Here is a 27,647-nt window from a genome sequence, read left to right as displayed (position 1 = left end):
AGATTTTTATTATTTAATTTAGGACTATGTAACTCTTTTGACTTTATTTATAAGAAGGTCTAGTTACAACTGTTACGGTTTCAATGAATAAACATTTTTTCGTTCTCAGAAGTTTTTTTTATCCTTTGACTGTAAACAATTATGCAGACGGAGCAACAAGAATTGCTCCATTGCTCAAACTGTTCAATTTATTCAATACGCACGCGCACGTCATTGCTCATGTCACCTGAAGGCGTGGTATAAGAGGGGTAAGCGGGGCAAGGAAATGGTAAAAATTGGCATGGCTGCTACTTACAGTGAAATGAAAATATACAAAAAGGCGGATAAAAACACGTACAGGTGTCCGAGTTGTAGTGTGTAGGTTTTCGGGACAGTTTTCCGTGTGACCTGAAAAAGTGTTGAAATCGTAAGTGTGGAAAAACCCGAGAAATTCAGCCGAGGAGCAGGTTGTTGGCCATAAACTTGTAGCTCTGACATTTCCTTTCACTGCACGTCATGCGACATCGGTTTGTTTTAAACTCAAATATGGTTTTTCTGGTTTTGGGGCCCCAGTTGCACCTTTATCCCTAACGGCCTTTCAAACAAATCTTGCAACAATTAATTTATGATACTTATCCATTAATTTGTTTACTTTGCTTTATGGCAAGTTATGGTTCCAATTGACACCTACAGAGCAGGATCCTGCTTTGGTGTTCCAGACTCATAAATATTTCTAAAACTGTTTTGCCTAAAAATAAAATTTCCGACTGAGAGAGAGTCTTCAAATAAGCATCAATAGAATAAGAATAGGTGGCTAAAACTGAATACATAGATAATTACTCAATGACAAATTAAGTTTTCTAGTAGACAGATACCGAAATATATAAGATCAGTATTAATTACAAAATTAAATGCTAACTGTTATTGTTGTTATTCATTTTCTTATCAGAATTCGTGTGTTCATTCAAGTATTTGAAACATGCCTAAAAATTTTAACAAGTAAATCTAATTTTAATTATTTAGAAAATAGATTAACCTATGAATTAACATTATTTACTTCTTAATTTGCTTATTACCTAATATTTGTCCATATATTAAATTGATCTTGTATTTGAAAATTTGACATTTTATGGGGTCTGTTATATGACAACTATTTATATTCACAGTAAGATTTGCAAATTTTTTTTTATAACTGTTCAATACAAAAAAGCATTATGTAAGTATTTATTTAAACACTTTTACACCACACATTAACATATGAATTGAAATTAATCACAGTATTGCTGTCATAAAAATGTTTTTGACAGTTTCCATTTTCCATATCCATCAATATCCATTTTCATGACAATACAAAAACTTGAAAAAACAACTAATATTAGAATGAATTCCTAATATTTTGTCAAAGCTAGTGACACATCATGAATGATTCACTATCCAATCAATACAATCCTTGATCAAGTATGCATAAGATCTCTAGTCAGTTCAATAAAATAGCAATGAATAGTCTAAAGTAAATAATAGAAAAAGTTAGAAATATTGATTAAAAAAAAGTACGTTTCACTAACTCTTTCTGGTCAGGTTTAAAGGAATACTTATTTACTCTAATCAGTGATGCTTCTAAACTAAGATCAAAATATCTCCATTTTCAAATAACTGTTAAACAAGCAATGCCACATATGAAATAATATTCTTCATGAAATAATTTCATTCTTATTTTAACTTTTATTATGTTTGGGAAAAATGCTTCACACAAGAGTAGTGGTTGTTGTAACAATGAAGTTACAGGCTATTGTCAGTTAAAACTAACTGAAAATAACATTTACCCTTTACTAAGACTCTCATCTGAGTCCATGATAAAAAGTGATTGTTCTCCATTAGTTTTAACTGAGAACAGAGAGCAATTTTATCACTCCATTAACCGATACTTATGTGTGAGGTGTCATATACAAATATAAAAGAAGAAATTAATAAGCCACCAGAAAAATAAAGAATATATTCTTATTTTAGGACTAGATTTCTACTTGTATCCCTTATTTCTTGAAACTACATCTTGAAATCAAGGTGTCACACGTTTTTGCTCTAATGCTCTAAATTTATCAAAAACCCAGTTTTTTCTTTTAACATTGTCATTAATAATAACTGCTATTTTATGCTTTCATAGAAAATAGTAGGGATATCAAAATTCCAATTAGTGAACTTATGAATTTAGTACATTTGGATGTAGATCTAACCCACCTATCACATAATTATTGTTAGATACTCTAGTGTGCTGTCAGGTTCTTCCTTCGAATGATATATTTACCCTTATAGAACATATCCCATTGGTAAAAATAAATTATATGTTATTTATGCATAATGAGGCACCAACCAATTTTAGTTTGATTATTAGTTAATGTTCAACAGCAATTCATCAAGATAGTTGGATTGATTAGACCTGTTTCAATTATGGCTCCATGGAGTTAGGTAAAGGTTTTCCTGTACTGGAGACATCTAAAGTCATTAGTTTATGTTGTAATTCAATGAGAAACAACTGGTGGTAGCCATGAACAATTTTTGTGGATTAAAATAAACTTTAATAAAAATTTTCAAATTTCTCAATTTGTATTTTAAGTTGATTTGTTTCATTATAAAATATATGACAACGATGAATAAGTGAACTCGCAAGAAATGTTGCCCATTTGAGTGGTGCTGGATGAGATCTCACAATTGAACTTCTAAGTGAATGGTGGTAGAAAAGATGCACTTTCAAGTCCAAATATTGTATTTAGATTTAGAACAAGTCTGAGAGATAGACAATGGTAGTAGCATACTAGTATACTGCTTCAGATTTTCTATTAAATTTTGAACATGCTTGAGAAATCTACAGGAAATCTGATAATGTAAATATAGGTATTGCAATATGTCTTATAAAGCATTGTGGAAATTCTTTATTTAAAATCACCAGTTGCAACATTGTAATTAACTCTTAACTGTTTCAAATATTTTTTCTTTTTATATTTTTTGGTACACTTAATAAATATTTTTCTGGATTATTGATTGCAATGTTTAAGCGCCCAGAAACGAAGTATCATTTCCTCTTATCGTATTTTATATTGTTTGCCTCACCCATTTTAATTGTTAAAATTTGAATATTTACATATAATAATATTAAGGAAGAAATATAAAAAAGGCTTTCTTAATAATCATATAATTACTGATTGTGGGTATACAGGGTGTAAACTAGAGGTTTTCTTGTTAACATGATATAGACCTCAAAAAATTAAGCAATTTTTTATATACTTAACATTTTTTCAAAATTTCAAAAAAAAAACGAAATATGTGTAGATGAGTTTTAATAAATGTTTGTATAAAATCTAAATCCATTCCTGCATAAAATAGTAACTTCGATGTAAAAGAAATAAACTGTCTCACAAAAAATAATCAGCTATTGTTTAAACGCAAAAAACATTTAATGTTTACTGTTTTTATGCAATTTACCCATGCGGCTTAAAAATCAGTCGTGAAGTTTAGCTCCAGGTGTTATTTTGATAAACTATCACTATTGATGCTATTAAATTGACAATGGCCCATTATTACTTGAATCACGAATTGGTGGATATATTGTTGATATTAGAGGAAAATCATCTCCTCTAACAGCATGTACAGAGTTGTGGATAAGGCGAACGACAATTTGTGCAAATGAAACCAATGGAGACAATTTGGAATATCCTTTGTAGCCAGCCGCGGAGTGAGCAGTAGCTAAAGATGTGGTACTTATTAAAGGTTTCATAGGCGCATATTTCGGTTGTTTTTAAGATTTCGAAAAAATGGTGGATAAAAATATTGCTTAGTTTTTTTAAGGTCTGTCGTGTTAAAAGAAAAACCTCTACTTATGTTACAACCTGTATTTTGGGACTTGATTGGTACTTTGTAGATTTTAACAATCCGAAGACGTGGCAACGTGATAGATGTTTCAAATAAAGTAATTTAAAAATAGAAGTATTATATAGACACAGTAGTGGTTGCTTAATTTAATTACGCGTAATGGAAAATAAATGGTTAATTTAATAAGAAGCATAAAATGCCCTTAAGAAATTAATGTATGACCACATTCAGTAGAGGTAACAATTTTATAGCTGTTGGACACCTACTCGAAAGTTACAAAAAAGTGATATTAGCTCTCAATTAAAAGTAATTGAAACTCGATATTCAGGGTGATATTCATTCGGCAGAAATCCAACAACTACTGAGTCTGCTGAATGCGGTTTTCCTCGGTCAATTAAATTACATTTTTAGGTTTGTTCGAGTTAGGAAATTGGCAAAAATTCAATAATATTTAGTATCTCAGTAAACATAGAAAATGGGATGACGTGGTTTTCACCAAGTTTAGGCTTAGATAATCCACATTTAAGTCCTACAATCGCACCTAAGTAAATCAGTTTTTCTCACCAGATAACACTTAGGAAATAGGAATTTTTTGGTAGAACTATCTCGATTTTACCTAGCTGTATAATATTAGGCCAAGTAGTATTTAAACGTTTCCATTTTAGTTGTATAATTAGTTTCTTTCTATAACAACCATTTTACTGTCATTTCTTCTGTAGGCCATAATAATGTTGCAAAGCTGCAATATTGAGTTTTTGAAACATTTAGATTTCTTAACGTACTTCTTGAGTTCTGAATTTCAAATTTTCAACAGCATTTCAATTTTTTGCTAGCTGTTCCATGTATTTTAAATGAGAAGCAAACATTAAATCAAGACATAATCTGTATTTGCATTCAAGTGCTATCTCTGAAATTAACCTTGACTATGTAAGAATGCGAGTATTTATATATTTTCACTGTATCTAGCTTTTAGGGCAGTCATTTCAGGTTGTAATGTCATTCGCAAATCATCGAGCGGGTTAGTTTAAACTGGGTTTGTTCTTCGACTATTGGGGCCCTTGTTATGTATCACCTGTCAGCAAAAATTTTCCCTGTGGAGTGTCTTGACAAGCTTTTTGCAGGATAAATGTTTAAAATTTTCCGGATATTTTGTTGCTTATTACTTGTGGAAAAATAAAATTGATAATATAAGTTAGCTTAATAATATTACAACACTCATATGATTTGGAATATATAGATTAAAGATGAAAATCCCATGTTTTCCAAATAGTTTTCTGTTTTTAAAAGTTCAAGAAGAGCCATTATTGCAATTCCAGTAATAATGTAATTAAGGTTACCAATTTTGATAACTTCAAAAACGGTTTTTTACATTAAAAAAATTGGGTCAAACAAATTGAAAATTCATATAGAATGTGCCCTATATTCGACTCTCAACATGGGGATTTCGGAAATAGTAGGAGATGCCGGGTCGGTTAAATGGAGGGAAAGTTGTGTCATGTCAAAAGAGTACTTTACCTTTTTAGTTTTTAAAAAATTCCGATTATTTCCGTAGATATCCAGAAAAACCAAAAATTGCTATTTTATTGTTTTCTGCCTTAAATTACAAAGAAACTTGAAAATGGAAAACGCTTTCTTAAGGCACTATTTCCCGCGCTGTAATATGAAAATAGTTTTTCGAAAATAGGACATTTCGGTTTTTCAATACCATCATCAACTTTTTTTTTCAAATAGGAACCTGACCGTTTTCTTTACGAATCGGTTACTCATTGATAATTGAAAAACAACCACGTGTAACATTTACCGATTTGCAACGTCTAGATCAAAAATATTCATTGTCAGGATAAACATTACCTCAATATTTTCACATTCTGCTTTAGTGCACCCTGCTTACTTCGGTTTCATGGCAGAAATTGAAACTCCTATGTCAAAATGAATGGCTCAGTAAATATCAAATATTGATCGCATGACAGACTTAAACGCATTCCAATTGGTGTCACAAGTCGTCCGAAGAGACTCGAATATGGGACACCCTGTGTAGGGTGTCAATTTTTTAAAATCTGAATGTTTCAGTTATTAAAATCGTTTTTTTACAATACCCGATTTTTGTTAAATAAATATGGGCAGTCGTAGATAGAGGGTATTTTTAAATTTCTAGATTTTGAAACACCTTCTGTATTTCACCTATCTAACAACGTATCTGTAGAGAAGGTAAAAACTATAGCCGATTAGTTTTGTGATGTGGAATTCAGTTCGAACCTCAGCTATTGGGGCGAGCCAAGAAAGTTGAGGTAATTATCTACCTACATACATACTTGGGTACAATCACACAATGGGATGTCTATGGATAGTGAATATCGCGTCGGTGGCCTAACATACTTTTGCCGATTTGTTGCATTTCAGGTTATTAAATATTTATTGAAATATCCAGTTTAAAACACGGGATAAACAGCGTCTGGGAAAGTTCTTGATCGGGGCGCGGAACAAAAATCTTTGAATTCGGGCCTTTTCGCAAAATTCTGGATGGTTAGCAACCCTAGGTTTAATAGTATATTTTCGTTAATCATCAATGAAAAACCTGAAATGTCTCCGCGGTTCCCTCGATTATATCTTTGATTTTGTATTTATCTACAAGAGATAAAAAATCATTTATTTTATCTATATCCTTCTGCTTTGGGTATCATCCTACTATATCTTTCTCCGAATCTGTTTCCCAATCTTAATCATTTTCATCGACATTTTCCCTACCCAAATTCCTCAAGTACAAACTAATTTATCGTTTCCCAATTTTACACAGATTCTGATTAGAAGCCCCTAATCCCTACACGCAAGAAAAATGAGAAAACGCCACCGGAAATTCGGTTAAAACCTGCACAGCAGCGATCATCAGAGTGATTCAAAATCGTGACACAAGTGTTTTCCGTGACAAAAAAAAAACTAAAGCAGACAGTCAAAATGTCGTTTTTTAATAACATTAAGAAAGTGTTGCATTTTGGCGGTAACGATGCTAAGAAGAAGAAAGTTTACAACAACGTCAAGATGGATGTGGACCCAGAGGAATACTGGGACATGATTGGGGAATTGGGAGATGGCGCCTATGGCAAGGTTTATAAGGTATATTAATTTAGAAAATCTGCCAACAAGAAAACAAATTACACGAGCTTTTTAGGCCCAACACCGCCACAATGGCCAGTTGGCTGCTGCCAAAATGTGCAGGCTGGATGGCGAAGATGACATGCAGGATTTTATGATCGAAATCGATATTTTGACTGAAATTAAACACCCTAATATTGTAGAACTTTTGGAAGCGTTCCAAAAGGAACAGCAAGTAATAGCTCGCTGTAATTGGCAATTTCTCCCATATTTTAAAATTAATTCCTTGCAGCTTTGGCTGTTGATCGAATACTGTGACGGGGGTGCTTTGGATAGTATTATGACTGAACTTGAAAAACCCCTGACAGAACCGCAAATTGCCTACGTTTGCCAAAGCATGTGTCAAGGGTTGCAGTTTTTGCATAAGAGTCATGTTATACATAGGGATCTTAAGGCTGGGAATGTGTTGCTCACCATGGCAGGAGGAGTGAAGATCGGTAAGCGCTTTTTTTGTTCATTTATTGAGTTACTAGAGATGTGAGTTGAAATAGTGTTTTTGGCACGTATCGACTAATTTGGAGTGAATCCTCAGTCTCCTAAACGGCGAAAGCTACTCGGTTAATTAAAATGGAAAAGAAACAGTCTTTTATAAAGCACATTTAAGATTTCTAATGAATTTTGCTTAGTTTCCGGATATGAAGTAATCGGAAAATGGCAACTTTTCCTAATACGTATTCCACATATGTACAACAATTTCGAATATGTTAACAGAAAAAAAGTATCCTCTGCGAATGTTTGACAGATATTTTGGCTTTTTTGCGAACCTTATCCGTTTCAGGGAATTTAACATCTTCAAGGGTCACTAAATAAATGTATTGGCATCTTAACCTGGAAGATAATTTCCATGAAAACCACGAAACCCAATACGCTGTCTGTTTTTCGACGTTGCCACGGACGTTTTCTTGATAAACTTGCCAGGAATTTGATCTGATCAGGCTTAGAGTTGCATTGGTTTTTTTGTCTGCGCAATTTTTTCAAGCGATAAAATAAATTTCATAGTAAATGCAGTTATTATTACTGCCAAGATCTGAAATGTCTATTTACCGGCAAAATGCAAATAAAAGGCCCGACGCACTTTCCAAGAGAAAATGCGTTTTTATTGATGTCCGGCGGCTATCTATGTATGTCGTGTGCCACTATTATTGACTGGTTACTTAATCGGCTAGAGGAACTATTTATAGCCATATGCCGGAGCTTTCTTAGAGAGAATTAATAATCGTCCGTCTCTCTTTCCCTCTCACCGTTAATAATCTCCGATACGCTTTTTTCGTGCTCCTTTGTTATTTAGTTCAAGTAGTTAAACCGATTAATGATAAACTGAGTTATTCACTCTTTCTCTTTCTGTCCGGCATAGATCAAATCATTGATCCACCCACATATAGGTTACTTCGTAGTATCTTCCGTGATTCACCGTCTAAACAGTTTATGATTAGAACCCATTCATTGTTACTTTATGCGAACCTACCTGTTGCCTGTAACATGTGTAGGTAGATATAGGAGTGCCGCTATCACCTCTGGCTGGGCTGCAGGCTGTTTCAAATATCTCCAATTCGTGATTTACCATTTACCAGATAGTAAATGCGTATAGAATATTAGAATATGTAATGTGGGACGTGGTCGTTGGTCCGAAAACAATTGAGCCTTATTAAATTGATGTAATCAATATTCGTTAACTTTGAAGGCCTTAATTTAGAGTATTTGTCCCTATTCAGCAACGCGACGTTGCCTTTAGTATTATTAGTTTTCTCTCTTTAATTCTCGAGCATCCTTGCATATAAAATAGCAACCAGAGTCAAGAAACCATAAAGTCTGTTCGAAGTGGCTGATCATCCTGCCCGAACTAATTCTAACTCTTGATTTTTATTTTTTGAAGTCTCGGCTCGTGCGATTATGATACTTTAGAGCACGTACCAGATCCGTCCTCTTTTCCCTCGTTCCACTCTTCGCCATTTCACATGTAACCGGAGACATCGCGCCGATGCATCTGTTCAAGGGCTTCTTTAGTCGATTTTAAATTAGCCATTAGTGAAGCCCCCGTTTACACACATTAAGTCTGCGTCTTAGGGCAGGTTTACAGTGTGGATGTCTGGGGGATTTCATAGTCTTCACTGAGGAGTTGAGATTTTACAAGTATATTGGAAATTTCATTTCCGAATTTCATTGTTATTAGAGGTATAGAAATTGTTCTATAGGATAAATTGCATATTTTTTCATTTTTCAAATTAATTTCATTTTTTAATATTCACAGGTTCAGATTACTGAGTTTTTGAATCAAATTAATTTGAGTTTGTTTTTACCAACTCTACATTCTGCATTTTTTGCACTACGTTAGGAAGTTGGTGCTCTTAAAGTAGGTTAATTTAATTAAAATTGTTTTTGGCGCAAAAGAGTACGTTTTAAGTGCTTCTGAATAGTTCGAATTTATAATCCAAACGTGACTGAATTATTTTCTAAAGACGAGTTTGTGATTAAAAGTCCTTATAATCCCTTAGAGACACTTCTATCTATTCCAGATTTGAAGGCAGACACAAATTTGAGGTTTTAGAAGCGCAATACGGATTGTTAACCCCTAAAATTTCGTCATGGTCAGTTTGATAAGTTCGGCGTGCTTCCTTATTTAAATTACCTAACGGGTAACCACAAACGGACATTTTTAGGATTTTTTAGAGAATGTTGGTTAACGTTAGTTTCTCTCGATCTGCATTGACCGGAATTGGTCTTGAAAGAATTAAGATATATTTCTAATTGTGCCAATGCAAATGTTATGTTACATTCTCCCAACACAAATCCTCAAGTCTGCTTCTTTAAATAATATGATAAATTGCTTTTTTTGCAATTTAATTCTCCTAATTTGAACCAAATTTGAATCGACCTTGGGGGAATTTTTTGTGTATTCGATATGTATACAATGGTTTTAAAGATACGTCGTAAAGTTCTTTTAGCAGCTGTTTCTCCCAGATTTTACCGTTTCTTTTAAGAGCATATGCGAGTCACAGACACATAAAGACATTTAATTGTGGCATATCTCAAGGCTTCTACGGATTTGAAATTGCAAAACCTTCCACACAATACATATTGTCAAGATCACTTCAACCATCAGGTGGCATCGTCCACCGCAAATTCTCAATAAAACTAATAAAGTTCTTGCACAATGACAATGTATACAAGTTGCGAAGTATGTAGTAAAGAATTTCTAAGAAGGCGAATGTGTTGTATATGTTATTACCCTCACAGCCTCTGGCAAGGCGACATAGGCAATCGGCATAAATTGAAAGAGGTGAATAACAACAGCATTTCTAACCGTCGAGCATTTGCATAAAACTCACATATTTTCCTCATAAATGCTTTCAATTTTATCGTAATGAGATTACCACGGAACCGAAATTGTTTTCGAAAAGACCTTTCAAGGTGAAATTTTATCATCTTATTTCCTCCGAAAGCTGATTAAACGTTATTCTGAGTGTTTAACACCAATTCCGATCAGGTTTTGTATTTGCATTTCCATTAGAGGCGACTCAAGGCGGTTCACATAACACCTGTTAAGTGTTATGCTGTCGTTAATCTACTGGTATCATCTTATGGTTATGCAACCTTTAAGGTTTTGTCGCTTTCTTATCTGGGATTGCGGTAATAAAATCTTAGCTGGGTACCGGGTGGAGGTACTGAACGGATTGTGATTGCACTGCAGATGATTGATGGTACCACCCAGGTGACCAGCAATCCAAGATTTATCGAGTATTATCTTGTCACTATTTGATTTTTAGTGCAACAGCAATGAGGAAATAATAATAATTTTTATAAAGAAAATAAATTCTCGTGCGTATGAAGCCAGTTGTATGGCTTAATTACGTATTAAATCTATTTGAGTTTCGGGTTATCTGGTTCGGTTAATCATAACACAGAAAACACAAAACGTTCCATTAGGAGTAAATAATAACGACGTACGCTGAAGTTGAAGTAAGACGAGTTAAACCGGGTATGACATCATTTTATGTCGTGAATTTAAATGAGTCACATGTTTTATGACGAATTTTGAAGTGATTCCCTAATATTTCTTCAACGTATAGAGTAGTTTGTATAGTTTAGGTCATTGGGTCAACCAAATAATTCGTTATTGATGTTCTGTCGAGAGTTTTATAGAGCCATAATTCAATTCAAACTTAATTCTAATTTTTCTACTTTTGGCTCATTTATATTAATGAGATCTATCCTACTATCTCTAAATAGTTTATCGTTGTCGTTAGTTCATAAATCCTTCCATATGGTGAAAAAACTGCTTATTTATTAACTAAGATAATAATTCTTTACACAAAATGTGGACATTATTTAAGTCCTCTGAATATTTCTTGTCTCCGGTAGAGACTGCTACAAGCAAGTTTATTAACAGCAGTGATTAACTGAAGGAATCTCAGGTAGAAAGTAAGACATGTATTCTGATTAAATCTGATTGAAACTGAATAACCTAACTTAAGAACTAGAAAGTTGTGTTGAAATACAAGAATGAGCAGGTAACGCTACTGCCGGTCACATCTCTAGACTCTTACTATAAAGTTATCTATTCAAGATATTTAAAAAAAAAACACTCAATGTATTAATATTTTTTTGCTATTCTAGCTGATTTTGGCGTCTCAGCCAAAAACAAATCCACGCTCCAAAAGCACGACACTTTCATTGGAACTCCTTACTGGATGGCTCCCGAAGTAGTGCTTTGCGAAACATTCAGGGACAATCCCTATGATTTCAAGGTTGTTATTTTCAATTCCGTTATTTCGCGTTTCAAATAATGATGTTTCGTAGGTGGACATTTGGTCAATGGGCATTACGCTTATCGAGTTCGCCCAAACCGAACCTCCGAATCACGAGATGTCTCCAATGAGGGTTTTATTGAAAATCCAAAAAAGCGACCCCCCTAGGTAAACATTTTCTTTTGCTTGAAACATAAAAATGTTTCTAGCCTAATAAATTCTATGTTTATTATTACATATTTAGATTAGAACAGCCTTCAAAATGGTCCAAAGACTTCAACGATTTTCTGCTGAAATCCCTAATCAAAGACCCGCAAAAGCGGCCCACCTGTGACGAGCTCCTCAAACATCCCTTTATTAATAGGGATCTAGATAGCAAACCGATTATAGATTTGTTATTAGAGTATAAGGCTGAAGTTGTAGAGGAGGAATTGACTGATGACGATCCCGAGGTAAGTTAGAAACTCTGCTTAATGATAATAAAGTAGTTATGAAGTTGCTTCTCTGTTGTACAATTAACCATAAAGATTCATCACTGATATGAATATGTTGAGTTGAAGGCAAATATTTGTACAGTGTAAAGACAATAACCGATTAAAATTTTAATTACGAGGCGGTGGTAATGTTTGCTTTGTACATATTTTCATGCTTAGCGCTCTAGGAAGCAGCGCAAACGCAAAGAGCTTTATCAACGGATTGGTAAGTCCTAAAATTTTTTGTGAACGAGATTCATCTCAAGGTGAACTCTAAATAGAATATATACTATTATACAAGGTGTATCTAAATATAGTACCATAAATTCAGCAACATATTCTAGCTCCTAAAATATTTCATATAAACATATATCGAAAGGCTCTTCGTTTTCGATATATAGGGTGTAAAAGGTTGGTTTCTGAAGCTTTTTTTTATTAATATTTTCAAAACGTTTCGAGATAAATTTATTAAATTTTGTACTTTGTTCTAACTTTTTGTGTTCTTTTTAAGTCTTTTTCTACACGTTGAGATCGATAATATGTGGTTGAATTTATGGCACTATGTTCAAAGATACCTTGTACATATACATATAATATTATATAAGATATATAGTATATATTTTTTATAACGAACATCTGATAATTAAAACAAAATTATTACCATTGTACAAAGCTTAACATGGATGTTATTACGGCTTTATTTGTTATGCATGCTGCTCTTCTGGTACCACTGCACTCCCTATTCGCGCAAAACAGGTAAGGTTCATTGTTCATAGGTGATTCAAAAACCTTTTCCTTTTTACTTACTACACATTTTACTGCAGCTTATTTGTTACTTTTTTATTTCTGAATGTGCATTTAAGTTATGAAATATTCATGCTTGTCAACAAGGAAAATGTAGATTTTTTTCTTGTTTCTCGTGCGAAAATGTGTGTTGAGTATATTTGATACCTGTATGTCAATTCTACAATTAGATCGTAGATCAATGAAAATTTGTAAACAAAGTTCTTAACATTAGCTGAACTGAAATGCATTATAACCAAAATCATGACATTATGATAATAAAATTCTTTGTGGAGTTGAGTAAGTAACACAAATATATAATCACACCGTCACTATCGTCATCAAACTGGCAAAGTGACCGATGTCTATTCTTCTAATATATGTGGAAAAACAATTCAATGGAGACAAAACTGCTAAATGTGTGTCTAAGTGTGTGACGTTGTAGCTTGTTCTTAGTTGATTTTACTTATAAGAACGGTTTAGGTCAGTCACTTGATGATTGGATTAAAATGGATGCAGTTTGGTCATAGGTTTCGTTATTTCATTTGTATGATTTTATTTTAATCTTTCCATATTAAACTTTTGCCAACGTACATCCCTGTAGTGTACGTTATCAATCCGTTTTAGACCATAACTATCAACAACTTTTATAGGACAACCGAGCGTCTCAAGTGCCTCTGGACATCGAGGAAGACGCGACTTCAGTGCACAGCAGTGAGCCTGAGCGTAAAGGTAATTCAAATCCCTCATTTTTCGCAGTTTTGTCAATTTTGGTTTCCCTTTAAAAAGAATCTCCGTCGCCCATCTCCGAAAAAGATGACAAGAAAGTGCCAGTTCGAACACCTTCCGCGGAGCCTGCCGAAAAGAAGATTGTAAGTAGGTTGTTAGTTCTAAATAAAAATTGGTTTATTTTGAAAATTTTGCAGCCGTCTGCGGAGAAAAAAGAAGAACAAATCATGCGACGGACATCACACGAGAAAGGTCCCGCGCCTCCACCTCCCCCATTGCAATCTCAACACTCACAAGTATGATTTTCGACCCTTTCATGTAATATATTTACATAAAAAATATAAATTAGGAAAAAGACAAGGGTCCAGCTCCTCCTCCTCCTGTGCAACCAATTGTTACCGCCCAATTAAATTATGTTGAAATTAAAGAACCTCAACCGACTGCTGGAGTGCAGCCTGTAAATAACCCATCCCAAGGTACTAAGAGCGTGGCGAAACCTCCGAGTCTACCAAGAAAAGAAGGTGAAATGCCGGTTCCCCCACCGCCACCCATTTTACCCAGTAGTGTTTCACTCCCGACGCCACCCTCGTCACCTGTTACACCTCCGGACACGCCCCCTGAGATGGAACGAGCGCCGATTAGGGTCGCAGACATACCTTTACCGCCAACTTCCAGCTTTGAAGGTAAGCAGTGAAAGAGAAAATTTAGCACCTCGAAGAAATTTAAATCATAGGCTTTGGTTTTGCTAGTTGCTAAGCTAAACTTTGCTAATTTAAACTTTTTTTGATTATTGCTTCAACTACAGTGATTGACTGATCCAATATTTACTGATATTTTCTAACATGCTCACGTATTCTTTGACGTTTGTCACATTTAAGCATATATATAATGAAGAAAAAACCACACTATCAACGTTGACTTATTGTCTCATCCGCTGAATTTTAACAGATCAAAAAAATGTCTTCCAAACAGTTAGAGTTGAAACTTGAAACACAAAGACCATTCAATTTTAATTCCTGAATAAAATGTTTTAAAAACTTGGAAACAGTTCAAGTTGCGATATCATTCTTCGGCCACGTCCAAAGATGGTTCTAAGTACTTTCCATAAGAGCCAAAATTGTAAATAATTTTGACTTTCAACTAAAATTCTAATTATGTCGTTCTCATTGATCTGACAGTACTTCAACTGTCAAGCACAAAAAACAACAATCAAAACTCACACCCGAGTACCAAAAGCGTGGGCCGGAATCACATCAGTAACATTCAATTTCACTCATAAAATGACACTTAAATGCCACTCACTTTCACTCACTAAGACACGGATATAGTAACAGCGTACTTCACGAGTCTTTAGAACAAAAGAAAACGTGAGCGCAGCGCGCATTGCAAACATTTTGTCCATCGGCACGCTAACATTCAAGTGAGTCATTTACGAAGTGATATCAATACGAAAACCTACAAAAAAATTAAAACCTGCCTTTTGTAAAGGTACAACTGATCGGCCTTAGAAACGATACATGCGATGTTTCCAGATTTAGTAAAATTGGAGAAAAGTTGCGAATTTACGGCAATAGTTTTATTATGTAGCATATCCTGACGGAATAAAAAATAAATTTCTTATTACAAAGAAAACTTGATCGAAAAAGAAGTATGAGGTCTTTCGAGAACAATATCAATTTACAATTTCATACTTCATGTTCATAATTGATATACATATATAAGAAAGATAAAGCCACTGCCAACCTTAACATTTTGTCTCAGTTTGTTAAAACATAAGAACTTGGAGGGCTGGATAATATATGCATGTATGTGGTTTAATAAATTTGATTATCTTACGGACAATAGCCATAAGCATCGTGTCGCGATTTTGCAGGGACGATATCTTCTCCACCAAATTGTCCAGAATTCATAATTTTTATTAATAACATTTATATATTCACATTATCATGTACTTAAAACATCTTATTAACCCCTAGAGTTGGTTCCGGAAGAGCCAAATTTGACAAATAATTTCGGCGCAAATCAGAGACGCATACAGTTGACACTTGAAACACAAGAACAATGAATTTAATTTACTAAATTACAATTAAAAATCTTGGAGCTACGTTGACTGTGGATAGTGTAGTGTATGAACTTTAAGAGTGCGAATAAACAGTTTGCTATTGTGTGCCGTGGAATGCAAGATTCATTGGATCAATGGTAGCAATCCGCGGTTCCAGGCAGTAGGTAAGGGATTATCGAAGCAGTGCGTATTATTTAAAATTTACAACCACCTGGATATCTCGTAGCAAGGGATAAATAAGCGAAGACGCTACAGATATCACCATTTAAGTCGTGGAGTTTTGGAAAGGCACTTTTTTCGGACATTTATTTTCCGTTCCAAAACATCGCAAAGATTAGGGACCACAATGATGCTGTATCTTGGAAATAAAAAAAATATATTGCCAAACTATTTTCGTTTTGTGCTAATCCGATGATTAGTTTATTTCGTATTTCGAATATCTTGTTTATCGTGCTACCACTCGGCTGAATCATCCAAGAATCGATAACGGTACGAAAACGTACAAAAAACTTTACAATCTGCTTTTTGCAAGATACGAGTCATGGGACGAATGATAACAATGTGATGGCATTCAAGTAATTCTCCCTTTTTTTGTCATTGTACAGCTCATCGGTTTAACCATCGAAATGATACGCGAAACGAAATAATATACAGCGTGTTTATGCTTGGGGAAGGACATATAAACAGTGACAAAAATCACTTGGAGTGGTCACCAACACAACAAATAAAATTAAACGAGGCTAAATTAGATACAATGATCAAACGCCGATTATTTACCACAAGTAAACCTTCTGGAATTATGATCCATTTGGAATCCTGTAAACTAAAACTGTCATTCCTCAGTCATTAAAAAGAAAGATTTCAATTACTATTTATTTTCTACACAGCACGCACTATACCGCCCAGTCTCATGTCCGGCTATGGCTTTTTTCTTTTCGATCGTCCAAATTTTTCGATTCAATTTAAGTTTCTTCCAAGTATGCTACTCAGCGACCGTGCAGCTTCGAAGACCCAAACACAAACAAAACGATGTTCCCGGAAATGGCAAATAAATTCGAAAAAGTGCGAGTTTTACCCTTTTTCAATCGAGCACATTCGAAGCAAGATAATATCAAAATTTATATTCTGTATGTTTCTTTTCGAAGACCGAGGAAATTTATTACATTGATCAACACTTGCTTCAGTGATTAATACATTCTTTCTTTTGATGGTCATCTCGACAAACAATAGGTCAATAGGCTAGAAATTGATTGATTGAAATTGATGATTGAATTTCCTAATTATACGACATATTTGAATTCAAAAAAATATATTAGTTTTAATGTTATCAAAATACTAATAGGAAAAATGAGTTTAGAATAGTCAAAGACGCCCAACTTGACAATGCAATAGTCGAATGTAACAAATGATGTACCAAAATGTAGAGAATGAAAAACTTTTTAAAGTGATGTATCCTTTAACCCCCTTTATCATTTAAGGTGTTTGAGAGGGTGGCTCTGCGGGGTAGAGGGCAGAAAAGGGCTCAGTGAGTTCTACATAAAAATTGTTTTTCCTCGATAAGAAAATCATGTGTTTCGGCGATTTAAAAAAATCTATTCCGTGTCGAGGTAATAGGGGTGGGAAGTTTTATGCTTTTAAATATTTATTGTTTTTCTGTACAGTTGAAGAATTTTCAGTACATTTTCGTGGTTGATACGGTATATTTTCGTTGACAATTTACTCTTAGGCCTTTATTTAAAATATTTGTCATTTAAAATTCTTTTAGTTAAATCGAAATCAGGCAAAGACTTCACAGACGACGCAAGTAGATCTTCCAATATTGCCCAAGTAAAGCGGGCCCTTGAAAGCCAGTTAGGTAAAAGACTGTCTCAAGAACAAGCCAGGATTCCTGTGATCGAAAATATCGGCGATAATATCGTTACTGTAAATAGTTCCAAGTGAGTTCAGGTTAAAGTTGATTATGTCCTAAAAATATGGAACATTGCAATGTTTTTTAGCGGCACTACACCAGAGGATAGCATGAACTTTGTAATTCTATCAACCCCTCAAAGCGAGAGAAACAAAAATACATCTACTATTACTATTAATTCAGACTTACCCGATATGTCCAACAGCCTAGCTTCAAATATAAATCAGGTATATTTAATACGCACATAAAGACATGCGTATGAAGGAGAATTCTCTTTAGATCACAGTGGTCACAACACACCCTCCAATAATCATCGATAACTCCCATATGGGATCCCGGACATCTTCTGCCTCCCCAAGCAATCACAGTTCAAGCGAAGTGGTGATTGTTGCTAATGAAACTAACAAAACCCACATCGAGTCCTCCTCAGATGATGATTTTTGTCCGTCCTTGGACTCCCTGGAATATCCTCCCCCAAGCGAGTTCCGGGATAAACCACCGAAAAATGGAAAAAAACTGGACGAGAGTGAAGTGTTGATAACGGACTCAAGTTACGTTATCAACGATTCGGGTTTGGATGTTTCAGAAGATAATTCTAGGTTGCTGGATACTAGTCATGTGTCGGTTGTTAAAATCGATCAGGAGAAGGTGCAGGTTAAGGTAGGTTCTTAAGATTTGAGCTAGAATGTTTAGGTATTTAGTTGTAGGCATGTCAGATTAGCTCTAAAACCGACAATACAGATTTATTTATAAGTTAAAAAAAAACAGTTCGGTAAACTCAGGACATTGATTTTCAAATTTGAACCTAAGAAATAGCGATGTTGTCAACTTTAACAGAAGTTTTCCGATTTAAGGAAACATAAAGCAAAACTGATGTGATATACCTATTGGAAAATTCGTAAGATTCAATTCAATCTTATAACAATTTGGATAAAATAAATGAAAATAATTTTCTCCGTTTAATCTCTGGAATTTTCCACAATAATGCTAAACGAATATCGCTGCGTTGCTATTGCAGGTTAGATTTAGATCCCGCAACACAGCTTTCGCATTTGCCACATTTCAAACTGGGTAATAGCAATGTTGCAATTGTGTTTTTTTTTGTTTCAAGGATTCGACGTCATACATAATCGACAAGTCCGGAGCCGAAACTTTCCGGAGTTCAACTAGTGATTTGTCCAATACTAGTTCGGGCAAATCGGGCAGTACAAAGAGTGATTATGGGGATGAAACTAGAGGTGAGTTGCTTTTCTTCCTTGTTTATTATGTGACTGCAGAAGTTTAACGTAATATTTAGCTTCAAAAACAGAGGTTTCAATCTAAAGAAGGCTGGAAGCAAAAGTTTTCTTTAATCCCTAAAAATTGCATTTCCCTAACTTAAATCAATTCACAAAGTTTCTATTAATTATAGGAATTCTAATTTTTTAAAATGGGCCTTAATGGCTTAACTTAAGAACGATTATGATGATGAAAATGAGTCACGGATGTCATAATGACCAATTCCTTTGAAAGTGGTTTAGGCGACCACCTTTCTCTTAACTTGCTTGTTTTTGGTCAATCCAAAATTTGTGTTAAAACCTGAATGCGTCTGTTATTATTCTAGTTCATTATAAAATTACTACAACTGTCATGGTAATAGTAGTAATTTTTTTCCTGCTCTTTCTTACATCCCAATAATTGAAAACGTCCTTGGCAGTGACAAACTGAGGTTAAAGGTTAACCAGTAGTAGAAGTAAAGACAGTTCATTACGGATTTGACTCAGATCAACAATGAATAGGGTTATTTTCACTGATGGTTACCCTTGTCTGTAAGTTACTTTACAAACAGTTTAGCAGAATACAGAAGAACCAGCCATGATAGATGATTGTATCCTAGCAAAAATCATGTTCTTTCTACAGGCATAGGTCTTTCGAGAGAGCCTAGAAATGTTTATACATTTCCAGGCTCTCCAGAACTTGCAAGGCTCCCGAGTATAGTACATTGTACATATATACAAGCCATGTCACTCGCGACTTCTTTGTCGGTTTCTAATTAACTTCACTTTTAGGCACCTCCATTATTTTGGACAACTACAAAATGAACGGCAGAATAGTATACTCATCAAATGGTGAAGACAATTACAGGCGAAATGCCTTGAATGGCAAAATATATTCCGATAATTACGAATCGGCAACTAGCGATAGGTAAACACTATTGTTACTATAATAGGTTACCAATATTACAAAAATGCATTATTTCTGTGCCAGGTCTCATAGCGATTGTGGATCAGTTCGAAGTACGGATTCTCACCCTAGGAGGCCTATATCAGTCAATAAATCCGACGTCGAAAGCATATCCATAGCCAGTCATGAAAGTAGGGGTAGTAATGAAAAGGATTCAGGTATTTTTGGATTAATAACCATAAAGTTTTAACTATAATAATGTTTTTAGTGAAAAACGACGATGAAGTGGAGGAGCAGAGTGTAGTTTTAAGGAAGCCGCCCAAAACTCAGTCACAAACCGCTGCCATATTGAATAGGAAAACTCGAAAACGAACGCGCAAGTTTATTATAGATGGAGTTATGATTACAACCACGACCAGCAAAGTTATATACGGGGACGAGGATAATCCTGAATGGGATCCGTTATTTAATAGGAAACAAGAACTTCGGTAATACATATATATGTTACAACCGGGAATTTCCTTGTTACCCTCGTGATTTTAGTGAGCTGAAATTGCTCCAAAAACAAGAGCAAAAGCAGTTTCAGGATTTGGCCACTAAGGAAAGCCTCGCGCTAGAGCAACAGGAGCGTAAATTTGACCAGGAGAGGCAAAATTTGGAGAGGACTTATGAAAACGATTTAGAATTATTAAGTAGACAACAAAGGTAATTTAACAAGCTAATTTTAAGTCAAAGTTTGTTATGATTACGTTTTTTTATTACAGACTGCAAATTGAGAGAGCTGAAGCGCAACAAGACGCAGACTTACGGGGTACCTCAAAAAAAATACGCGCCGAACAAGAAAGAGAACTTAAGCTATTCAGAGAAGGCTTGAAGCAGGAATTGAGACTTCTCAAAGTAGGAAATTATATTGTATATTGTGCTAATTTCATCTGATTGTAAAATGACACAATAATATTTGACATTAGCAAAATTAGTTCTATTATCATAGTTACATTCGATTTGGTTCGTTCTGTATAGTGCAGCTTTTCGTTTCAGGCCGAGGTGGACTTGTTACCGAAAGAGAGGCGAAAGCAGGAGTTTAAAATGCGGAAAGATAAAATGGATTTGGATCATTCAGAGAGGGAAAAAGCATTCCTGGAGAAACTAAACGAAAGTCATGAAAGTTCGTTAAGACGATTGAGCGATTCGCACAGGGAAAAGATTGCTTTGATGGAACGGCAATTTTTACAGCAAAAACAACAACTTACTAGGTATTTATACGTTATAAAATGAATAATAATTCCTTCAGATAATGTATATTTTCAGGACTAGGGAGGCAGCTCTATGGGAAGTTGAAGAGCGACACATCCATGAGAAATATCAATTAATGAAGCGGCAAATTAAAGATATATTTATGCTACAAAGGTAAATAAATTTAGACCGCTTCTAATGTTTGCTATTGCTTTTTTTGTTGTACGATTAGGCATCAAATGCTGACGCGACACGAAAAAGAAAAGGATCAAATCAAGAGGCGTTCAGTGAGAAAAGAGGAAGAGTTACTTAAGAAACAAACTGCTGAAAAGCGCACTCTACCCAAACGGATTCGCAATGAGATGAAAGCCAGAGAGGCCATGTTCAGAGAATCAATGAGGATATCGATTTCAGGTGCTTCGGAGCCGGAAATCGAGAAAAACAGATTTAAAGAGGTAAGTTTGTCGTATGATAATTATGTGTGATTGCAGTGGAAGAGGTGACTGATCCATTTCATATTATTTATTTTGTGAAATTCTTTTGCAAAATCTGTGTTAACAACGTCTACTTGTTTCCTACTGGGCATGGCTTTCGTTGCGAAACTTACAAAATTAACTAAATTGCTGGTACGGAACATTCTTATGAAAGCCATGTCTAAACTCATTTAGGACATTTTTTACATGAAGATCTATGATAGCACTTACCAGATTTGAAAATTGGAGATTTATGAGATATCTTAAGCTTATCAGAAAATGTAGCGGTATTGAAAGTTAGAATAGTTTTTTTTGAATGGTTTGATTAGGAAAAGATTATTTAGAAAAATAACATTGGTGGTTGTAAACTCTTATTACTCCGATCACACACAATAGACGCACGAGAGACATGCAGAGTAATACTGTCTAGTGAAATGTTCCAGACCAGCATTTGTGTACCTTGTTCGGGTTGCCGATATTTTTTTATGATATCTGCAAATTCAGTCGATTTACACAATAGGTTTCATGTTGCACGTCTTATGTTTCATGCATCTCTATTGTACGGCCGGGCTTATGACCATGCCCATATTTAGTCCCAGACAAAAGATTATTATGACTAATTTATACCATAATTTCAGTTTCAAGAAAAAGAGAAGAAACGGTACCAAGCTGAGCAACAACGGTTTGAACTGAAACATCAGAGGCAGCTCGAAGAGCTAAGGTGCGAAAAAGATACTTATCTACCTTATATTCCTATTAAATTCACATTTTCTGATAAAAAAGACCAAATCGGCAGCAATAAATCATTTCTATTAACACTGTAAAATACATTACCTCAGGGCGATGAGCGAGACAACGATTAAAGAATTAGAGCAGCTTCAAAACGAGAAGAAGAAAATGTTGCTAGAACACGAAACTCTGAAGTTGAAACAGCGGGAGGAGCAGTTTACGACCGAGCTCAGAGAATGGAGGGCTCACTTGAAACCCAGGAAACAGGTGAGTACAAATGTTATGCCTCGCTTTATCTTCTAAATATGGAGTGTTTAGTTCAAAAAACACCACAAGATTTACATTTAATGACATAATTTGATGATACGGGCGTTTATTTTTATTGACACATGTTAAAGTTGTGACATCATGATCATCTCTGACATGTATCAATCAATATAAATATGAGTTTCATCAAAATGTACCTTAATCTCTTTTTCGCTCTTTTTTTGTATGTAAATATACCTTTATATTTCTCCGTGTTCGAGTTTCGACAAGAACGTATTATTTAAATAAATATATGAATGTTTTCACACTTTTTTGAGGCGCTGTATAGAGTCTATACTGATAGCCTGAAAATTGTCACTATTGTTGTATATAGCACCCTTTTACTTAATTTCTTTCAATGTTTGACGCCTTTTACATTTTATGTGTGTTCGAACCGTTATTTTTCGCAAAAATCCGTGTAAACTACATTCCACAAATCATCCAGAAAATCGAAGAACAGCTGCATCGCGAAGCCGCCTCGTGCAAATATGTTCAATACCTGCCTCGTCTTACTATTCCCGAACCAGGCAGCAGTGCAGATTTTGAAGAAAAGCAGGAGGAACCAATGCAGGCTTCTTCGGTACCATCAAGTCCTTATTTGGGTCGAAAGCAGTCTTCTTGGGGACACCACAGGACATGGAGTACAGGAATTTTTAATGCCGCAGCGGCAGATACAGGAGGCAGTAAGATGGAGCGCAATATTATCGAGAGAAGGAGTTTCAAAATAGACCAAAGCGATGATTCCGCGGCTTGATGAAGGCATTTTGGCGATAAGTTAGAGTTTTGAGGTATTTTAGGGATTTTTCGAAAGAGTTTATTGATATTTTGGGCAATAATTGGAATTTATAGCTGTTTCGGAAAGGTATAGTGAGTGTAACAAAAGCAATATACAACAAATAAATACATATGTATAAAGATAAAGCAGTCTTCTTGAATAGCAACTTGATTTGTGATCACTCAGTAGAATGTAATTGATTTTGTGATTATTTATGCACAATTTTATGTACCTTTTTTTTCTGTAAAGCATATTTACTTGCCTTCTTCCATTTTGTAGTATCACTTCATCTTTTTACATAATATTGCTTTTTTATATGCACGATACATCTGTAAAAACATTAAAAATTCCAACTCAACTTAATTTCTAGTAAAAAATCACTCATTTGATTTCATAAGAAACTTAATTGATTTTCTAATTTTGGTTTAAGGCGAAGTCCAAGAAAATAATAAACTCTGAATCGGTTTTTTCTGTCCATTAGATCCTTGGTTTTGGTGTCCTGATTAAGGTTTAGGTTGGATTTTTTTGTTTCATTGCAGTTCAACACTTTAGATTCAGATTAATTTTCCGTTCTTTGTGCTCTTGTCCTCGTCCTAACTTTGTGAAGTTTTGGTTCGCTATTTTCGTTGTTTTTAATGTTTTTAGCATTTTTATGGCTGATTTCGTTTTTTCCATGTAAGTATGAGATGTTCAATTTAATATTAGTATGACAGTTATTTTTACTTGACTCGAAGTTTTAGTGTTGCCTCAGTTTCGTTAACGGATTTTTCAAAAATTATATTTGCAATTGCTTTTAAGGAGGCCGGAGCGTCCCTCTGTAAGAACCAATTTTTTTATTCAAGATATTTTAACTTTAATTGGTGATAAGTTTGATATTTACAAAATGTCAACAATACATTTTAGAAATTCCACTAGCACGTCCCTAGCTTGAGCTGAAAAAATGTTAAATTTAGATTTTTACAGAGGACATTTCCATTTTCGAATACTTGTTCAAATCGGGGGCGTACATACTTCAAAAGGATAGCAGTTGTCACAATTTTGAGATTACGAAAATGCTGAGTTCTTCTTAAAACTTTCATATTACGTCAATGGATTGAAGTCCATTTTTTTACTTTATATAAAGTTTTTTCCCCCGAGTAACAGATAACGTCGGTAATGAGCTGTAAAGGGACTTGTCTCTTTACGGTATTAGTTTTCGTAAAGGATATTTTGAACTTCAAATGAAAATATATCAAAATAAGAGGCGTAAAAATGCATTTAACTTGAAAAATACTGATGGTAACGTCATTACAAAATGTTCTAATAAACTGAACAACCCATACTCACCCCAACATTTTATGGCAATTTTGACTAATTCATTCAGAATTTTATCATTCTTTTTGATTGTTGTTAGTACTTCTTTTAGAACTCCATTTCAGTTCTTCAATCAAAATTGCCAATATTCTAGTTTTTGTGTTGACATATCCATATTTTTGTTATTGTACTCCTCAGAAACTCCTTTTTTTAGACAGAATAAGTATATTTTTCTCACTTTTTCAGAAATTAGAAGAAACCTTCGCCCAACAGCTGGAGGAACAGGAAAGGGTCTACGGCCCCATGAATACACCCTTAGTATTACCGTCGGACTTAACTGACTTAAACGCGGATTCGTGTAGTCGACTCGGTTTTAGTTTGACCAGGAGCAGTCTCAGTTCTGTCTCCGAAGGTTAGCGAACTTTAAACCCTGTTTATATTGTACATTATGTTGCTTAATATTATTTGGAGTTTTTCCGCACTGGCCAAACAGAAACTTTGTCTGAGAAATATTAGGATTTGTCGTAAGAATTGTTGTCTTTTGCTCTGGAGAAGCTGACACTTTTTTTTTAGATTATAACTAAAATCAAGGCTTTAATTACGTACGAAAAGTCTTTGTGTTGGGGCTAAAACTTCACTTATGATATGTTAAGAATAAAAAGCTGCGGTCAGTGTTTACTAACTTCAAGTAGCTTTCTTGGTCGCTTGTGTCTGAAATACCTGAATATTCTGCATTTATTTCTCTTTAATATATCAGAGGATATATATTGGTGTTAAAGTTTCAGAATTTTTTTCCCTTTTTTTCATTGCAACTTTGTTTTTAAATACTTAGTTCAAATAGGGTGTAAATTTGTCAGCGGCACCAATTTGTTCAAATAGAGTATAATTTGTCATAACAGCCCACCTCAGTGGGCTCTCAGAGCCACTGCGAAAATCTATAATTTTTTGAAGGTTAGTTCGGGTATCGCTGTATCTTTTCATTGTTTCACATCAAAGTTACAGTGATACATTATTAACATCCGATGTAAATAGTTTATAATTCAGGCATAAGTTGCCTTATTTTTCAATTTTCTACCACTCCTAAAAATTTAAACATCATTTTGGAAGATTATGCTAAAATCTTTAATGTTATTCATTGAAATATTTTGATATTTTTGCAAAATTCCCTTAAAATAATTTGATTTTTGCGGCACTTAATAATAATAATAATCATTATACCCCATATTTATTTCTTTAAACCCAATCCTTTGCTAGTCTTCAAAGACTTTAATTCAAACCATTCTTAATGCGCATGCATATCCATATAACAGGGTAAACAAATTTCGTCGTTTATATAGGAAATCTCCATAATCATAAGAGATATAGGATAATGACTAGACTGATGATTAATGTATTTTTTGAAGAAAAGTATAGTGGAGTAATTAAACATTTTGGATCGTTTTTTGTTTTCGAAGTAGAAGCGAAAATTCGAGTTGGGCTATTTTCGACCGACCCTTGTCATTTAATTATTACGTTAGATATATAACTATAATTGCTATATTATTAAGACACTTCTTTTCACGCTAGGGGATTTGTCGAATATAGTCCATATTGGATTTTGATTGCAGCTCCAAAAAAGACAAAGGACAGTTTTTGATCACTCCACTAGGTTTATATCAAAAAAGATATCGAGAGTGCTCTATTCGTATCTCCTATATAAGTATAAAGAAATTTGCTTACCCTATACTTGAAAGTGTTTTTGACTTTAGTTTTTCTAGAACGAATATAATACGTTTGTAAGTGTAAATAGAAAACTCAACAAGTAATATGATAATTCTGAATTACAAAACCCTGTAGAGTGGTTCAAAAGCAACTAATTAAGTCTAGGGGACAGTGTGATATACATATACAGAGTGTTTTATTCTTGTAAGTTCTTTTATATCAGAATAGATATCACGGTGTCCTGTATCATATGGAATGTACAGTTAATGTATTATTTTATTTTTATGTTAATATTATTATTGAAATAAAACTGCATAAAATAATGTTCAAATTTGGCGTTTTATTCAAATATTTTCACCTATCGAGACTGAGAAAACACGGATATATCAGATTAGATCATCTTACATATGACGAGGCTCTAAATCCCCCCCTCGCCGCTTAACTTTTTAACAAATTGTTATTTTCTTAGGTAGAGACTGATTTTTTAAAATTGAAACATGAGTCGAGTAACACCTCAAATTAAAGGTGTTTCAGTAACACATTTAATGGTTTAATGCGATTTAAAATGTATCAATTCATTTTTGAGAAATAGATCTATAAATAGAAAAAAATAACTGTCGTAAAAATGCAATACAAATTCAATGTAATAGTATATAAGCAGTAAAGAAACTTGTTAGTGGAAATCGATTAAATTAAATGTCCAAAACGGACATCATTTTCCTCCTGACAAAAATGTAACCTGGCAGCAATTTCGTGCCTTACATTAATGAAGGTTTATGGGATAATTATTGTGCAAACTTCTGTAATTCGAGGTCGCATTCCTAAATCCTCTAGTGGTGTAATAATAACGTTTTTTTGTTTGTTTTTTTTTCAACCAGCTTCAGCAAAAATAAACACAACTTCGACTTTTCTTCTAGCGCACCTATAACTAACAAATTTTTAGCACTTTTGAATACTGCCCGACAGTTTATAAAAATAACTAAAGGCTGTTTGTTAACACAAAATCGAAAAAAAAACATTGTTCTATCAACAAACAATTTTTTTTTACTGTTTATGTATTATTAAACTGGATTTGTATTTGATTTTTACGATATTTGTTTTTTTTCTATTTATAACTATTTCTCACAAACTAATTGATAGATTTTAAATCGAATTACACCATTAAATATAGTTTTGAAACACCTCTAATTTGAGGTGTTACTGGATTGATGTCTCAATTTTTTTTTGCCATATCGGCAACGTAAAGAAAAATCAAAGTATAGTATTCTTTGTCTCATTTA

General features: G+C 34.1%; 2 protein-coding genes across 11 annotated transcripts in view; one reads left to right on the top strand and one right to left on the bottom strand.

Moving 5' to 3' along the window:
- Positions 1-239: 239 nt before the first annotated feature.
- Positions 240-26,698, top strand: Slik (Sterile20-like kinase). Of its 7 annotated transcripts, none has more exons than XM_066397619.1 (29): positions 240-406; positions 6,638-6,954; positions 7,010-7,168; positions 7,226-7,430; positions 11,608-11,738; positions 11,791-11,906; positions 11,983-12,190; positions 12,392-12,438; positions 12,925-12,967; positions 13,648-13,726; positions 13,784-13,866; positions 13,921-14,019; positions 14,073-14,406; positions 17,551-17,722; positions 17,783-17,921; positions 17,974-18,354; positions 18,806-18,932; positions 19,743-19,878; positions 19,942-20,075; positions 20,126-20,345; positions 20,401-20,562; positions 20,622-20,754; positions 20,896-21,110; positions 21,166-21,264; positions 21,323-21,545; positions 22,202-22,284; positions 22,403-22,559; positions 23,044-23,386; positions 24,913-25,049. In XM_066397619.1, the coding sequence occupies exons 2-28, from the start codon at positions 6,796-6,798 to the stop codon at positions 23,350-23,352; spliced, it is 4,353 nt and encodes a 1,450-aa protein (XP_066253716.1). In that variant the 5' UTR covers positions 240-406; positions 6,638-6,795; the 3' UTR covers positions 23,353-23,386; positions 24,913-25,049. The 7 variants fall into 7 exon arrangements, with proteins under 7 accessions (XP_066253716.1, XP_066253715.1, XP_066253713.1 ...); XM_066397618.1 differs by having other exon boundaries at positions 240-446; XM_066397616.1 differs by having other exon boundaries at positions 240-506.
- Positions 1,159-27,647, bottom strand: part of LOC136413888 (uncharacterized) — a 148,456-nt gene continuing 121,967 nt past the window's right edge. For all 4 annotated transcript variants that reach the window (XR_010752504.1, XR_010752503.1, XR_010752505.1 and 1 more), the window contains one exon: positions 1,159-1,171. The gene's annotated coding sequence lies outside the window, so the exon portion shown is untranslated. The remainder of the gene's footprint in view (positions 1,172-27,647) is intronic.

Source organism: Euwallacea similis, chromosome 15 (genome assembly GCF_039881205.1).
Source record: "Euwallacea similis isolate ESF13 chromosome 15, ESF131.1, whole genome shotgun sequence".
Classification (NCBI taxonomy): domain Eukaryota; kingdom Metazoa; phylum Arthropoda; class Insecta; order Coleoptera; family Curculionidae; genus Euwallacea; species Euwallacea similis.
The sequence above is the reverse complement of the archived record's forward strand: the minus strand, read 5'-3'. Positions and strand labels throughout refer to the sequence as shown.